At 38.8% G+C, this 16,345-nt stretch overlaps 2 protein-coding genes across 3 annotated transcripts; one reads left to right on the plus strand and one right to left on the minus strand.

The window, feature by feature from the left end:
• Positions 1–77: 77 nt before the first annotated feature.
• rps9 (ribosomal protein S9) lies at positions 78–2,372 on the minus strand. Its single transcript, XM_028469826.1, has 5 exons — positions 2,323–2,372; positions 1,392–1,501; positions 1,187–1,309; positions 828–1,014; positions 78–326 (listed from the first exon to the last, which is right to left on the minus strand). The coding sequence occupies exons 2-5, from the start codon at positions 1,486–1,488 to the stop codon at positions 149–151; spliced, it is 585 nt and encodes a 194-aa protein (XP_028325627.1). The 5' UTR covers positions 1,489–1,501; positions 2,323–2,372; the 3' UTR covers positions 78–148.
• Positions 2,373–3,222: 850 nt separating this feature from the next.
• rbfox1l (RNA binding fox-1 homolog 1, like) lies at positions 3,223–15,675 on the plus strand. 2 transcript variants are annotated; one of them, XM_028469801.1, is made up of 12 exons: positions 3,223–3,639; positions 8,510–8,746; positions 11,917–12,096; positions 12,780–12,833; positions 12,893–13,000; positions 13,114–13,183; positions 13,292–13,351; positions 13,446–13,587; positions 13,663–13,702; positions 13,800–13,867; positions 14,564–14,645; positions 14,736–15,675. In XM_028469801.1, the coding sequence occupies exons 1-12, from the start codon at positions 3,553–3,555 to the stop codon at positions 14,778–14,780; spliced, it is 1,173 nt and encodes a 390-aa protein (XP_028325602.1). In that variant the 5' UTR covers positions 3,223–3,552; the 3' UTR covers positions 14,781–15,675. The 2 variants fall into 2 exon arrangements, with proteins under 2 accessions (XP_028325602.1, XP_028325603.1); XM_028469802.1 differs by having other exon boundaries at positions 3,225–3,639; positions 12,908–13,000.
• Positions 15,676–16,345: the final 670 nt, after the last annotated feature.

The raw sequence follows: 16,345 nt of genomic DNA on the forward strand, positions 1-16,345 counted from the left end.
TCTGGAACAAAATTAAAGTCCCTTTGGGATCACCTGTGGATCTGGGAACCACTTCATTCAAAACAAAAAGTCAGACATTTTTGGTTAAACATTTTATTTGGCTTTTACAGAAGAACAGTAACACGAGTCCCTCTGCATGCCATTCTTTTTAATCCTCCTCTTCATCATCAGCTCCTCCAGCACCACCCTGGCCCTTCTTAGCGTTCTTTCGCTTGACGCGGCCTGGACGTCCACCGCCGTACGGTGACCTCAGGGAGAAGTCGATGTGCTTCTGGCTGTCGAGCCGCACCACGAAGGAGGGGATGTTCACCACCTGTTTGCGCACGCTGTCCAAGGTAAAAAAATAAAAAATAAAAAACGGGATACGCTTTGGAAAATGCTTTTTGTTTCTATCGGCTCTATTTTACAGACTCAATATTAAACATCCGCTGAACAGAAGTGGTTAATATTGAAATTTTGGTATGCTTGCAGGCTTCATTGACGAGGAATTCTTGACACCATAGGAAGTCTGAATTTATTATTTAAATCATCAGCCTGAGAATCTGGCAAATCACACTGTGCACTCGCACCACAATTGCCCGAGGTGCAATCCTTCACACCTTACCTGTTGGTCACATCAGTGTAAACCCTCAGTGGCAGGATTGGCTCTGGGCAATGCTTATTTACAAGGTATACGGTATTGATACCGAATTGACCTTGATGAAATGTTTAACCTCAGTGGAGATTGTTAAACGTAGGAGGTCCTCTGATGGAACAGGAAGCAATGAGATGAGTCCATCATTTACTTTAGGACTCTTGATCTGTGACTTTGAAAGTGTCGTTCTTACCGAATGTGCCTTTGACGGATGAGGACGCGAGCATGGTGAATGCTCTTGGCAAGTCCAAGCTTGAACACCTGCGTTTGCAGCCTCCTCTCCAAGAAGTCCTCAACTTTCAAACCCAGGATGTAATCGAGCTTCATTTTACCCTCATCCAGCACACCGATCCTCACCAGACGCCTGAGCAAAGCGTTACCTGGAGGCCAAAAGGCAGGGATTAGAAACCACAGTGCTTTTGCACATCTCTGCACTAGAAATTAGAAGCCTCATTGACGAGGAATTCGTGACACCATAGTCAAGTCTGATCTTTTATATTTAAATCATAGGCCAACATCAACTGATGAGTGTAGAAAAATATATTTATATACCTTCAAACAGACGTTTTGGGTCCTTCTCATCCAGAGTGAGCAGCTCTCTGGCAGCTTTGCGGATCTTTGCCAATGTGAACTTGACCCTCCACACCTCACGTTTGTTCCTCAGTCCATACTCACCTGGAGGAAAAATAAATAAATGAGTAAACCGCTTAAAACACAAAAACTACAATTACTTTAAAGGTATCATTCTGGTATCTACCAATGAGTTTCAACTCCTGGTCAAGACGGGATTTCTCAAAAGGTCGGCGGGGGGTGACATAAGTCTTGCGACAAACCCAACTCCTGGCAACGGGCATGGTGACTTAGTGCCTGAATAGAGAAAAAATACACACAATGAAACAATACAGTTTTTTATGCATTTTCTTGAAATGTAATTTTTTTCCTGATGGTTAAAACAGTTTATCAAAAGATAAGAAAACTCTGGGAGACTTAAAGGGACCCTGAGAAGTTTGTTTTTTTTTACTACTGTGACCTTAAGTGTTTCAATAGTGCTAAAAAAAATAAATCATCTTAATTTGAACACTGAGCCAAATTATTAAGAGCAGTGGAGTCCATTTAAAGCTATGAGATACACATAAAACTGTTATTTGTGAATTGTTGTTGATTGAGGGACTAAAAACTGCATAAGTCCTATAAAACATTGGATTTATCCATTACTGGGACAGCAGAGCAGCATATTAGTAAAAGTAATTGTTGGCATAAGTTACAACTGACTGGACTCAAGGAAAGGGCAATTTCATGCTGTAGTCTGATGTAACAGTTCAGCGCATTATAGTAAGCCATGTACACATGCTAAACTTTGCAATGTCAACGTTAAAGTTGAAAAGTGCAATTTAATAATCACAAATGTCAGACAAGTCTGGTCGATAATTTGTTACGTTTACATAAAAAAAATAAAAATTAAAAAAAAACCTATCAATGAGACCACATGTAGGCCTCCACTCCACCGCACCACGTTGGCTAACGCGACATGCTAACACTAGCTTAGCATCGAAACACACGAAATAAACACCGGCAAGTAATACAAATATGTGTACCACGGTGTTTACACAGATTGTAACACTTTAGGAAGCTAATATAACTCCCAATATGTAATTTGTATAAATACAGTGTGGGCTCGTGATCAGTACCTGCCTCGATCAGGCTCGCGTAGTAAAAGAGGAAGCGGTATGACGAAGCTCTGCTATATAAAGACCAGACACAAACTACATGTCCCATCATGCTTTTCACTACTAAACGGAAGTGGATACGTTTGTTTGGTCGTCCTCTAGTGGTCAAAGACAAACTAACAGCCACAACACGTGGTTGAAAAACCACAACTGAGCTGTAAGTTTGAACACGCTTCACAATATTATAAAAGTACAGCTTGGAAGGAGAGATAGGAGGTGTGTAAGGTCTTTCATTGGACACTCTGGAGCCTATTTATAATATTTGTCTTTTGCGTTTATGCACTTATTTTTATATGAGATCTACCTGTGTCTAGATAAGGAGAAAATCATTTACCCTCATTTTGCAGGTATGATAATCTACCACATTTTGGACCAAAATCTATTAATAATAATGGCTATATATTATATATTTTCATTACGGTCTCCTTGTGGCCTTATTGATAAATGCAATATTTGCATTAGTCAGGTATAATTTTTCCACGTTTGAATTTGATTTAATATGTTGAATTCTGTTAAATTTAGTTTTTTGCTAATTTGGTTTCTAAACTATCCTAATGTATCCCACTGAATATATAATATGTAAACAAACAGAAACGTGTATGATTTACTTTGGTTAACCTGCCTTTTTGTTACTGCCTATTTAATAAGTAATAGTGTTTTGTTTTTAATTCTGAGGTGTTATAGTAGCAAAATAGTTACAGGGTGACAATAAAACCTGGGTTCTGTACCTTAATCAATATAAGACGCCTAAGAAGATGTTATTGCACTGCAAAGTGTGTAAGTGAGGGTGGTGAGGTGGTAAACTCAGGGAGAAGGACATATGCGACTATTTATATAACTCTGAAACGGGACCCCAAGCATGTGTTTCTGTCCGTCAGCTTGCATGGCCAATGGATGGACACACACTTGCTTTCTCTTTCACTGCTCCATATCCTGTCCATAACAGACATGCACTTGGCTGTTTTGTGGAGTTTTCTCTGGTTTTTGGTTTAACGCTCATGGAAGGAGTGTAAACTTTCCTTCCCCCTTGGATCTTTGGTTTCTCCCCATTGTTGGGTTTTTCCTCTTTCTCCTGTTTTTTTCCCTTTTGCTCTATAGCCGTCTCCTCTGATTGATTTCCAATCCTTCCTTTTTCTTGTTGACCTCCTCTTCCACTGCTCCCTGTCTCCCTGTGCGAGTGGCTGTTGGGCTATGCTCTCTTCACCCACTGTGATCCTCCAGCCTTATGGACTTCCCGTCTATCCACAGACAGCCGCATGCTACCCCAGCCTAGTCCAGGTAAAAACTCCTTCAATTGTTCCCCATCTGAATAAATCATGTGTCAATGGCATCAAAATTCCAATCGAAAGCATCTTAATAAAACCTAACTATGGAACTTTAATGAAAAAACATTGAGTCAACCTATATTCTAAGAATACAGAATTGGTATATGCATATATTTGAAAATAAACAACAAATTTGATCAAAACGTCAAATAAATAAGAATATTTAACACTTGAGTTATCGGATTACTTATAAGGGGAGCAGAATATTCAAGATAATCTCATTTAAATCCAGATTACAGTGTTGATAAGTGTTTTCTTGTCTAATCCAGAGGCTTCAATAGAAGCTGTGTGAAATAAACAGGTGGGGAAGCAAGTTCTTTATTCAGTAGTAAGGACACGGTAGGGGTTATCACTGGTGCCGGTGGTTTCAGTGGTACCAGGAACAAGTGTCCCCCACATACCACTAATACCCCAGTGAATCTGGTATGCATCCACCTTGTCTCAGTGCTTCACACCAGCTGTATTTTTGGCCCACTCTGCATCAGCAGATAATCACAGGAGGAGATTCCAACACCTATCTGTTTTTTTTTTTTTTTTACAACCCACTGCTTAAAATAGTTGGGAAAAGGCATGATTGTGCCATCAAGTAAATGATTTATCATTTTCCAGAGTATTTTTTCTTTAAATTTTGAGTTAGAGTTTTTTAATCTGCATAATGGAATACAATTATTAGACCGTAAATAAAGGGCAGCTTCTGACTTTAATAACATCAGTCCTGGTCAAACTAGAGCTATATGTTGTATATTGAAAAGTTGCGCAAGTGGTTGTGACCAGGGTTTCGATCAATTCTAATTGCAATTGCATTATTACAGTTATGATGCAATTATAATTGTAATAGTATTTGAAAAAAGCTGTTGCTGTTGTAATAATAATTGAATTGTCATTGAGTTCAGAGAATTGACTTTGAAATTGTAATTGTCATGGAAACTATAAAAAACTGTTAGTGCCAAGGCATAAAAAGTGGAGAAAAAAAAAGTGGGCTGAAAATCCACTAAGGCATTAAAGCATTTCTTTAAAAAAACACCCAAATTTTGCCGGTAAGGCATAAAAATGGAAACATTTTGGATATTTTTTCTGGAATATTGCTTTCATAAGACCTTAAAAACTTGTTCAGATATGATGAGCGCACTTAAAGTGGGGTGAAAATGCAGTAAGGCATTAAAAATAAAACCCAAATTTCAGATGCAAGGCAAAAAAAATTAAACATTTTTTATTTTATTTTTTAAACATTGGAACATGTTATATAGTGTTATTTCTTTCAGGCTCAGTAATTATGATTATTGGAAATTAAATTTAGTAAATGAGAACATAATTGGAATTGACTTTTAGGGGATAAATAAAAATTGTAATTTTTAGTGTGAATGGAAAAAGTGCCAGTCACCACAATCATAACTGAGTTGTAATTGAACATGGATAACTGAAAATGTATTTGTAATTGACCTCAACCCTGGTTGTGACATGTGGTTTCTTGTTGTTGGAATATATACATTTATAATCAGTTGTGTAGACACGGCCAAACATATATTTTAACGCAATAACACACAAACGGACAATATTTGGAACATAATTTTCCAAATGAATCAAGAGCAAATGATTGTGGCATACAAAGGCTACATCCACAGTTTAATGGTCTTGTGTAAATCCTGCAGCAGCTGCCTCACAGGCACCTGGCTCCCAGTGTTCGACCTCTGACCACTGTCAGACAGCTGAGGGTCGACACTGGAGAAGAAAAGCAACAAATGGTCGTCAAAAAGCAGTGTGTGAGCAGGAGACGGTGTGTGAGTGATGCTGAACCAGGCCCATGAGGCTGCTGGTGTCTGTAGGAACACAAAGACAAAGAGCAGAGCTGCTGGTCATATCTGTTAGACTGTCACTCTTATCTGACAGGCAGGGACGAGGCTGTCGCACAAATGGGACAGGATGCATGCACAGCTCTGTGTTGACGTGTGGGAACACTAACACTCTCCAGTGTGACGGTTACATGAGAAGATGTGGTGTTAAATCTAGCCGTCAGTCTATGACTGGTGGATTCATGAATTTGTTTTTCATCAGCAAGACACCAACGTTAAATCGGCAACGGGTAATTTCTCAGTAACAAGTACAGCTTAGAAGCTAAAACTCTTTTTAATCATTATGTTGCATATTAAATCATACACTTAAAGGATGTTTGAATTTAGTTTAGTCCAGGGAAGTCTGAAACAAAAAATCATTTGATCTGGTTTTAGAATTAAGCCCATTTGTTTTGTGTTTTTTTTTTAGTATTATTCCTGGAGATGCTACTATGGATTTGGGAATGTGTGTGTGATTATTGAAGCCTCAGTGTTTCCTTTGCATGATTTTGTCTGACAGGACATTATAATTATATTCACACTGGATTATCTCCTCTCAAATACTGTTGTTTTTGTATTTGTTATATATTATTATGTTGTTGCATTATTCACTGTATATTTTACTGTATTTATTTGTGTAATTAGTAATATTTAAGGGTGACAATTTAACATTCTGTCCAGGGACTGCAGATCAAAAAGAGCCTTTTGGCTAAAGATGGTGTATTTTTAGTATTGATGTTAATGCACACTGTCCCTGTTAAATAAACCAATAAATAAAGTAGCAGTCCCAGGAATAAGTTAGATATAAGTCCCAAAATAAAACATTTAACGAGACATAGTAAATGTGATTATTTCCTCATTTAGTGCTTTTTCAGATTCAGACATGATGTGTTGTGATCAATTGTTCTCTCAAAGCAAATAAGTTAATCTTTAAAATAACATTTAAAAAAATGAGTGTCTTAATTTAGAGAAAAATTCAACATTTGTCTCACAGTATAGATCAGTTGAGTCTAACTCCCAGTCAGTCTCCTCTGCACAATTATCCACACCTCTCAATGCAACATGTGAGCAAGGAAACATGAGACTTGTTACAATTAAAATATATTCATTTAAGTTCAGAACTGGCAGACTTTCAGGAGGTTTTTTTTTTTTTTAAACCTGATAATAATTAGACACAGAGGGTGAAGACGTGATTTAATCCCTGACTGAAGAGAAAATACCAGTGCCACAGAAAAGGAATCTGTGATGTCATGTAAATGAAGGAAACAACTGTCATATTTTCACCAGCAATAATGTATTCATAGGATTAAGTCAATCATATTTTGCACTTGAGGTTTGCACTTTCTGAGTGCTTTTGTTTCCCATGCAGAACCATTTTTAACAGAAGTAATTATCGGCTGAAATAAAAGCAAATCTTCACATCATAAACACATTTTTGAATAGAAAAACACTAAAACTTTGCTCCTAGTTTATGATTTGAATCAATTTGACTATAAAGAATGTATTTTCCCATGAAATCATGCTGGCTTCGTGTGGCTGATGTTCTTAGAGGTGACCTTCACTAAAGCAGAGTTTCAGGGCCACAGTCATAAATACTTGATGATGGTAGAGGAGGGCTGGCTGCTGTCTGTCTGCAGAGGGTTTTTAGGTGAAAGCTGGTGGGTGGATTGACAGTTACAGAGATCCACAGCTGGTGCAGACCCCCCCCCTCAGCCCCCTCCTCCTCCTCTTGCTCTTTTTTATTCTAGAAACCATCAGATATGATTGGTGGATGGGTAGAGCTAATGGGGAGGTGGGCGGGTTGTCAGCTGGCATTAAAAGATGTTGCTGTTGGTGGACAATGCAACAGAGAGCGAGGAATGCAGTGAAAGGGTAAGACAATGCTTTTACTTCTGAACTGAGTAATATATATTATTAGTAATATTTCGTTTTGTTCTCTTCTCCTAAATTAAGACACTTAAATAAATTGAATATAATAAATACATATATTTTTTAATTCAGATATTAATCTAGTAAGTGCTACTTTAGAAGTATATTCATTTTTGTACTGCGCATCTTTGCTTTGAATCCACAACACTTTTAATAAATAAAAGTTTTATTAATAAAATGTAAGAAAAATGGCAAACTAAAAGTTTTCACCTTTTTATTTAACTTCGTTACTCGTCCTAATAAGTGGCATCATCAAATTCCCAGTCCATCACAGAGACGTCTAAAGGCACTTGAGACTCCAGTTTCTCACTGGAGATATTTTGAGTTTTTCCCTGAAACTGCAGACAGTTTAAGGGAATCACATTTTCTTAATGGGAAAATGATTTTTTTTTGAGTGCTGAAGGAGAATTCTCACTCACATGGGGAGAATATGAAAAATCCAGGAATAAAGAGGTTTGCCTTAACAGATTTGAATCCAATTCTTCAGGACTATTGTCCAACAAAGCAGCCTTTCTTAAGTATATTTTATTTTATTCCAAGTTATTTTAATTAAACTTTTAGTATATTTTAAAAGTTGCCTCAGTTTTGCCCAGTTCTGGTATAATTATTTATCAATTTATTGCTGCAATTTTGTTTTTAAGGATTAATGTCAAGATTTTATGATGTTTTGCATTTTAAAAAGAAAATCTAGTTCATGTTTATGTAAAACATGAACATTTTCTAAAGGAGACCAAACAACTGATAGTTAAAAGGTGGTGCGGACACTGAATTTCTGAGCATAGTTTGCATGTTCTCCTTCATCGTATATTTTCCCTCACAAATCAAAAGCATGTTAGGTGCTGTAAGCAGACCATAGGAGTGTTTCTATCTGCATGTGGAGGGTCTTCTGGATTAGGGTAATGTGTGAAAGCTGATAACCATGGCAAAGATAAACAGGTGTAGTAGATGGATTTCAGGTGAAATATGAAGTTTCTTGTTTGTTTACAGTCTGCTCACAGATGTGCAGCATCGTCTCCTCCTCTGTCTCTGATCAGTCCTGTCTATTTCTTTGTCTGCATCTCTTAGGGGGGCCCCACTCAGGAGGCCGGCCCCTGCAGTGGGGACCCCACCCTGCCTCAGGTCTACGGCCCTGCTCCATCCTACCCTCCCCCTGGCCAAGCTCCTCCAACATCTGCAGGCCGACTGACTGCGCTGGACTTCAGCTCAGCTCACACTGGGTCAGAGTTTCCTGACCACCCCCAGCTAAGGGTCTATCAGGGCCCTCAGCATGATGGGGGCGACCCCCTCACTAACAGCACTACGGTGAGATCCTTTTGTGACATTTTATTGTGTTATTTTCGTCCATCACAACAGCTTTGGGTCCTATTAAAACATGATCTCCAGCAAGTAAAGATGACATCCTTTCAGATGTCCTATACACCAGGAGGAGAGGCCTGATAGAGTTTCCGTCTATATTTAGAGCCCACCTCCCCTTCTGCTGTCCTTCTACGGAGATTCAATGCACACTCCGCACAGCTAAGTGTGTGACAGCTGAGACGGGATTAAATGCTCACTTCTCCCTGTCCCCTGTGTCTTATTTAACTGGCTGTGAAGCAGATCAGCTTCCAAGACCTGCTTGGTAATGGTGTTGATATTGACAGTTTATAGTCAGCAGGTTGTTTACATTGAGTTGGAGGTGTTTGTGTTCTTGCACAGGCCGTCCAATTGTTCACCATGTGTAATGATTTACACACACAAACACCTTTTACTTCATGTCACACTTCCTAATTGTCACAATTGGAGAGATGTTTACTCGTATTTTGGTCCTCACAGGTTGAATCGTTTTGACATTGAATCGCAGTCAAACAAACAAAAGAAAACATCATTTTAGTTTGAGTGAAATATCCTGAAGACATTTGATGGACTGCAATGTTATCGCCTTACCCAGAGGAGTCTATTACCTCCAGAGGAGTCTATTACCTCCTTATTTAGGAGGTCAGATCTACAACAGGCACGTAATCTCCAGCATGACAAAAGTCAGAGACTCTCCTGCAAGAGGTTATTACGTTTTATAATGTCCTCTCTTTGATGATCAAACACTTTCGTTAATAGTACGTTTCTCTGCTGATTTGAACATCATCTTTGTGTCATTTATCTTGAAATAAGGTTCAAAGTCTCTGTGTAGTGCAATTTAATTGCATGAGATGTCCAATCTTCTCTAAGGCAGTGGTTCTCAACCTTTTCAGCCCGCGACCCCAAAAATAAAGGTTCCAGAGACCAGGGACTCCCATTGTACCCGAAGGTGGTTGAACACAGACATGAACAGTGAAGAACAGTCATGTGGAGAAAGGGCAATCTATATGAATCTGTGATAACCACATTTATTTATCTGTATAATATCCACTGTTAGTGGATATTTTATAATTATTTGCACCATATAGACATCTTAAAGATGTAAATCCTTGCTTTAATCAGAAATAAACTGGGTTAAAAGTGGCCAAAAATGGTGGAAAAGGTGGTGCAATGAGATTTTTAAAATCACAGAAATTGGTAAAAGTGGAAAATTAGGCAAATAAATTGTGAATGTGGTTAAAAATAGGCATGGAATATGTTGAAAAGAGGTTAAAAGTGACAATAATGAGTCAACATATACAACATTAGGTGGGAAAAGTGATGGAAAGGGTTTATAAGTTGCCGAAAATGTCATGAAAGTGGAAAAAATGTGCAAACAAGGCACTGGAATTTGATGAAGAAGTGGCAGAAATGAGAGTAATGTAGTAAAAATGCAGTAGGAGCAAAAATATGGCAAGAAAAAGTAATAAAAACACTTGAAATGTGGCAAGTTTGGTATAGTTGCAGAAAAAGGGTAAAAATAAGCTAAAATGGGCTCAAATTGTTCAAAAAATATTCGTAGTTTTTTTAAGGCATCTGACGACTCCCTCCCAGTGTCTCGCGACCCCAAGGTTGAGAACCCCTGCTGTAAGGGACAGACATTGAGCAGTGTGCAGAGCTCAGCATTCTGCCTCTGAAGCACATCTCTCTTCTTCTGCTCATGAATGGTGTTTTGTGGCCCCGTCTATATATTCCATCACTAGAGCCCACTGACAAACACGAGTCTGTGCTGATTTTCGGGGGAATGTTGAGTCGTCGCCGAGGAGGCAGGGTCAAAAGGGAGAGGCTGGCCAGGTGACCTCCCCCCCCCCCCTCTTTCCCCCTCCGAAATATCGCTCAGGTCCAGAACTCAATTCTGCATCGTGACACCAAAACCCAACTCCCTGTTTCCACCCCTGCCACTCCAGCCTGTGTGTGTCTGTGTGTGTGTGTGTGTGTGTGTGTGTGTGTGTGTGGATGTGGCCTTTGTCAAATGCTTCTCTGAGTGAAAGTGTGTCTTTACGGTTTTCTGTTCACCCCAAACTTTTGGTTTATGCCTTTTGACACATGACCTTTAACCTTTGGCAGAAAAGCAGCACTTTGACCCCAGACTGACCTTTACGTTTGGATTTCTGTCCCCATCACTTTCATCCTTTAAAGCTGTTTGTGCACCTTCTGTTACTATGTTGATTCTTTCACTGCTACATTCAGGCCTTCTTCACAGTTGATCTGCCTCTTGGTACTAGACTGCTAATACTTCGATCTGCTATTTGTATTTCCATTCTGTTTTTTGTATTATTTTTTCTATCCTTTGCTTTCTCCCACTTTCTTTTCTTTCTGACCTAATCTCTTCTTTCCCCTCTTTGTTCCCCTTTCCCCCATTTAAACTAATTATTTTTGCCTTTTAAAAATATTTTTTAACATTAGTTTGTACCATACATGATAGTGCTGGTTGACCAAAGCACCCACATGCCAAGAGTCCAGCGCGCGCGCACTAGCATCGTGGTGCATTGTGGGTAGTGAATGTTTTGGCACATTAGTTCTTGAATTGTTGTGCATGGGCCAGTTTACACATTGTCACATCAAACACTAAAAAACAAACAGCTGCTTTGTCAAAAAAAAAAAAAAAAAAGAAACTATCAAAGTTTCCAAATGATAAACTTGTTATATTTAGGCCTGTTTGTACATTTTAGAATAATTTGTAGTGTTTACGCTGCAGCTGAAGGACTATTGTATTGTATTATTGTAAGTTAATAGTGCTTAATAAGTCCTACAGGCATGTGTTAAAGATGTCTCACTAAAACAGAGCCCTGTTCACGCCTCATGTTTGCCTGAGAGGAACACTTGTTTTTTCCTTTGCCTCATGTCATGTGATGCTTACTCAACAGAATCTGAAAGTAAGAAAAGTTGAACTGACTTTGATGTTTTTCTTTCTCTTTCTTTGCTTTGCTACTGATGCTCTCTCTTATTTGTTCCTTTCATCTCTCATCTCATTCATTCTTTTCCATTTCTCTCTTTCTTCTCTCTTTGTTCCCTTCATGCTTCGTCCGTCCCTCCTACTTCCATGTTGCTCGCTCTCTTCTCTCTCCACCTCGTTCTCCTTCATTCTCCCTCCCTTTCAGGAGGACCCTTTGGCGCCTGTGACCTCTGACCCCCAATCTCTGAGCGTTTCCGTGTCGTCAGGGGGCGGAGCCGGGAGCGGGAGTGATGAGGAGGGGTCAGGTAAGGCCCAACCCAAGCGCCTCCACGTCTCCAACATCCCATTTCGCTTCAGAGATCCCGACCTCCGCCAGATGTTTGGGGTTAGATGCTCCTTGTACTCCTGAACTCAATTATGAATCTGCAAAATATGGGGTGCCAATTGTAAAGTTGTGCATGCTAAAAAAACCCATTTAGATTTAACATTTAGTTATAACATTTAGATTTAGATTTAGATTCAACATTTAGATTTAACATTTAGATTTAGATTCAACATTTAGATTTAACATTTAGATTTAACAATTAGATTTAACATTTAGATTTAACGTTTAGATTTAGTTTTAACATCTAGATTTAAATTTAACATTTAGACTTTACATTTAGATTTAACATTTAGACTTTACATTTAGATTTAACATTTAGACTTAACATTTAGATTTAGATTAAACATTTACATTAACATTTACATTAACATTTACATTAACATTTACATTTAGATTTCACATTTAGCATTTAGGTTTAACATTCAGATTTAGATTTAACATTCAACATTGACCTCTTATTTTTATGAAATAAATATCACACATTTCACAAATATTGCTGTAAATCTGGTCAAAGTACAGCTAACAGTAAAATAATTCACATATCTTTTTTTAAATGTGGTTTGTTGCTAAATGTTGTGAAAAGTTGCTGTTTATTCTAGCATGCGCAACTTTACAATCAGCGACTCATAGCACACAGCACTAGATGAAATGCTAAAACCATTTGCATGTTCTGTAACTTTCAGCAATTTGGAAAAATCCTTGATGTGGAAATCATCTTCAATGAGCGAGGGTCGAAGGTGAGCAATCAGAATGTTGATCAGGAAGTAGAAGAGACCATTGGAGTCATAATATGCAGACCTTTGGCTCACAGGGCTTTGGATTCGTCACTTTTGAGAGCGCCGCCGAGGCCGACCAAGCAAGGGAGAAGCTGAACGGGACAATTGTGGAAGGGAGGAAGATTGAAGTGAGGGAGTTTAAAACTATTTTGCAAATCGGAAACTTTTAACGATTTTTTTGTTAAAGTTTTCTACTTTTTGAGCCTCCAAAGTCTTATTTTCTTTCGTCTTTTCTTCACAGGTAAACAATGCCACCGCACGAGTCGTCACCAAGAAGCCACAGGCCCCTCTGGTGAATGGGGACATTTCAAGTAAGATTAGTTTTTTTTTTGTATTTTTCATACAGCTGGTTGAGTTGAAGCTGGCGAAGGTGAAGAATATGAAGTTCTTATTTTCTTTTTTTTGTTTGTTTTCTGTAGCCCAGGGGTGGAAGATCAACCCTGTGATGGGAGCAATGTATGCACCTGAACTTTACACAGGTAAAGGCACATTCACAGACACAGTCCACCCACAAAACTTTGTTGAATGTGTGATAATGTTGACTGATTTTTCTTTCCGTCTGTCTTATGTCAGTTGCTAGTTTTCCATACCCAATGGCCACTCCCACTTTAGCGTACCGGGGCTCTGCTCTACGAGGTCGGGGTCGAGCGGTCTACAACACAATCCGCTCGGCGGCGGGGGCGGCCACGCCTACAGCCGTACCCGCCTACCCAGGGTACGCCAGTTTCCTCCTCATGCACTAATCTCTCTAGTCTGTCATTTGTTTTTTACAATTCTGTTCTTTGTTCAGGGTTGTTTATCAAGATGGCCTATACGGAGCAGAAGTCTATGTAAGAAGCTACACAATCCCTTGATTTCATCTAAACCAGTGGTTTTCACCTCAAAAAATTGCTTTCTTTTCTTTCATACATTTCTGTTTCTGTGCAGGGCGGCTACCCTGCAGCTTACAGAGTGGCCCAATCTGCGTCTGCTGCCACGGCGGCCTACAGTGATGGGTACAGACACAATGACATATAAACACACAAAATCTCTCTCCAACAGAAGGCCATTTATTTGGCATAAAGATGAGTACAAGTGAAACATTACCTGTGATAAGGAAAACACTTCAGGCATATGTTTTTCTTCGTGTTAGGAAGAACCTGTGTGAAATAAAACAACTCAAGAACACTCAGAGAGCAAAAACCTGCACCAAGAGCCAAAAACACTCTTTGCCAGATATTCTCAGTTATCTGTTCCTTATCCTGGTACCATGGTCATTCACACTTTAAAGGCTGACACGGTTATTATTATTATTATTATTATTATTATTATTATTATTATTATTATTATTATTATTATTATTATTATTATGTCATGATGGCTGTCATTATGTGTTGTTTTTTACCCTAACCCTATCTTCTAACCCTACCTAACCCCATTAGATCCCTCCACCTAAACCAAAAAATGCCAACATATACTGTAGCTTCAAAGGTGTCACAATTTAGCGAAAAGTGTCATTATTGAGCAAACAACACTTAATGACAGCCTTATGCATAAAACTTCAAGTAAAATGTTACCAAAATTTCTAGCCTCTTAAATACTGATAAAGTAGGTCCAGATGTTTGGGCACCCCATTTTTAATGCAGAAGATGATTAAAAGGAGGATACAATTTTTCAGAGCTTTCTATGTCTTTGATATTTTATTTAACCAGGTATGGACGAGTGTACGCCACTGCTGCAGATCCTTATCACCACTCTGTTGGACCAACAACGACGTATGGGGTTGGTACAATGGTGAGCTGAGCATAGATATATATATATATATACAAACAGGACTATTGCTGCCTTTTTTCCTGCCTGCTCACAGAACACTTCCTGTCACAGGCCAGTTTGTACAGAGGAGGATACAACCGCTTCACCCCTTACTAAGCCACACAGCAGGTGGAGGGAGGAGGCTCCCTTTCAACCGTTGATCCGGGGATGCTGCAGGACCGGTTACGAGGCCTCGGACAAACGGCGCAAGTTCTCAGTGAGAGACTAAGCAGAAGGAAAGGACGCTGTGAACCGCTAAAGGACTCATTCAGTGTCCTTCATGTTAGAGAGTACTCAGAGGATGATGATGATGATGTTTGAATTATAGACAGTTGTTTGAAATGTTCCCTATCAGAATCCAAAGAGTACTGATGCTGGGAAGTGATGCAAAGGCAAAGTGATGCTATAGAGAAAAGTATTGTGGGAGAGGTTTCTATTTAATGTCTGGAATTTTATCATCAGGGGTCAATATGTACAAAAACATTTTGTACATTTTCAAAGGGCTTATTTTTGGTAACAGGTATTACCTGTATGTATGTGTGTGCGTGTGCGTGTGTGTGTGTGCGTGTACATCAGCATTGTCCACTCAGTAAATGGAGACATCAGAGACAAAGCTTTCATTGTTTCAAACATAGACGACTACTCTCTGCCCAGATGTAGTTTATATTTGTCTTCTCCAACAATCTACCTCTTCAGCCGTTTCATCACTCATGTTCTCCATCTGTCTGACAACGTTCACTTATGTGATCTTTGTGCATTTTGGTATAACTCGTCTATTCACCCAGTTGGAAAGAAACAGCCGCAGACTTTCAGTTTTCTAGTTTTGTTTTCCTTTTTCTCTGAAGTGAGTCCATTTTTCAGTTCTTTCTGTATCTTCTTCTTGTTCTCTGAGCTACTGAGTGACCTCTCACCTTGTTTCAATGACTTTCTCTTTCTCTTCTGTTTGTGTTTGCTCTTTTGTTCTGCTTTGATTGTTGTTTAGCTCTAAATAAAGCTGCTCTTTTACCTTCTCTTTCTCTGCTCTTTATTGATTCTGCTCACCTTCACCATCTGTTTGTTTCCACAGCTCTTTAACATTAGCTTTGATATGAATCAGCATTTTGGAGCCATTGTTTTACCCCCATCAGGCCTCAGAATGAAACTGAAACAATCACTGCTATTCTTTTTGCACTGCCTTCCTCTTTTAGTGTTTGCTGCCTTCTAGTTTTAATCCTGTTACTTATTTCTTTTCGTCTTGTGTGCCTTTTTTTCCTGGCACTTAAATGTGCACTTTTTTTTTACTGCTCTACCTTTTTTCTTCTTTTTAATTGTACCATTGGGAACAGTTTGAATGAAGCTCTGCTATAACATTATGACCACTGACAGATAAAATGAATAGCATTGATTACATGTTAAGCACTTATAGGAAGGTGATGTATCTGGTTGTGAGGGGAACCTGTCCTTAAAGTTGAGGAATTAGAACATTGGTCTTAACCTGGGTTTGATCGATCCCCAGAGGTTCTTTAAGTCAGTCTCAACAAAAATGTGTTACATAAAATACTGTATGTATGAAGATAAATTATAAGAATGTTACATTTTTATTTCAGATATTGATTCCTAAAACATAAAATTACGTTATCAACAAATTAGCCCAGGTTTACGAGTGTGACTCCCAATAGAATATATACACGTTCTGAAGAAAT

This window comes from Gouania willdenowi, chromosome 16, assembly GCF_900634775.1.
Source record: "Gouania willdenowi chromosome 16, fGouWil2.1, whole genome shotgun sequence".
In the NCBI taxonomy this organism is placed as follows: domain Eukaryota; kingdom Metazoa; phylum Chordata; class Actinopteri; order Blenniiformes; family Gobiesocidae; genus Gouania; species Gouania willdenowi.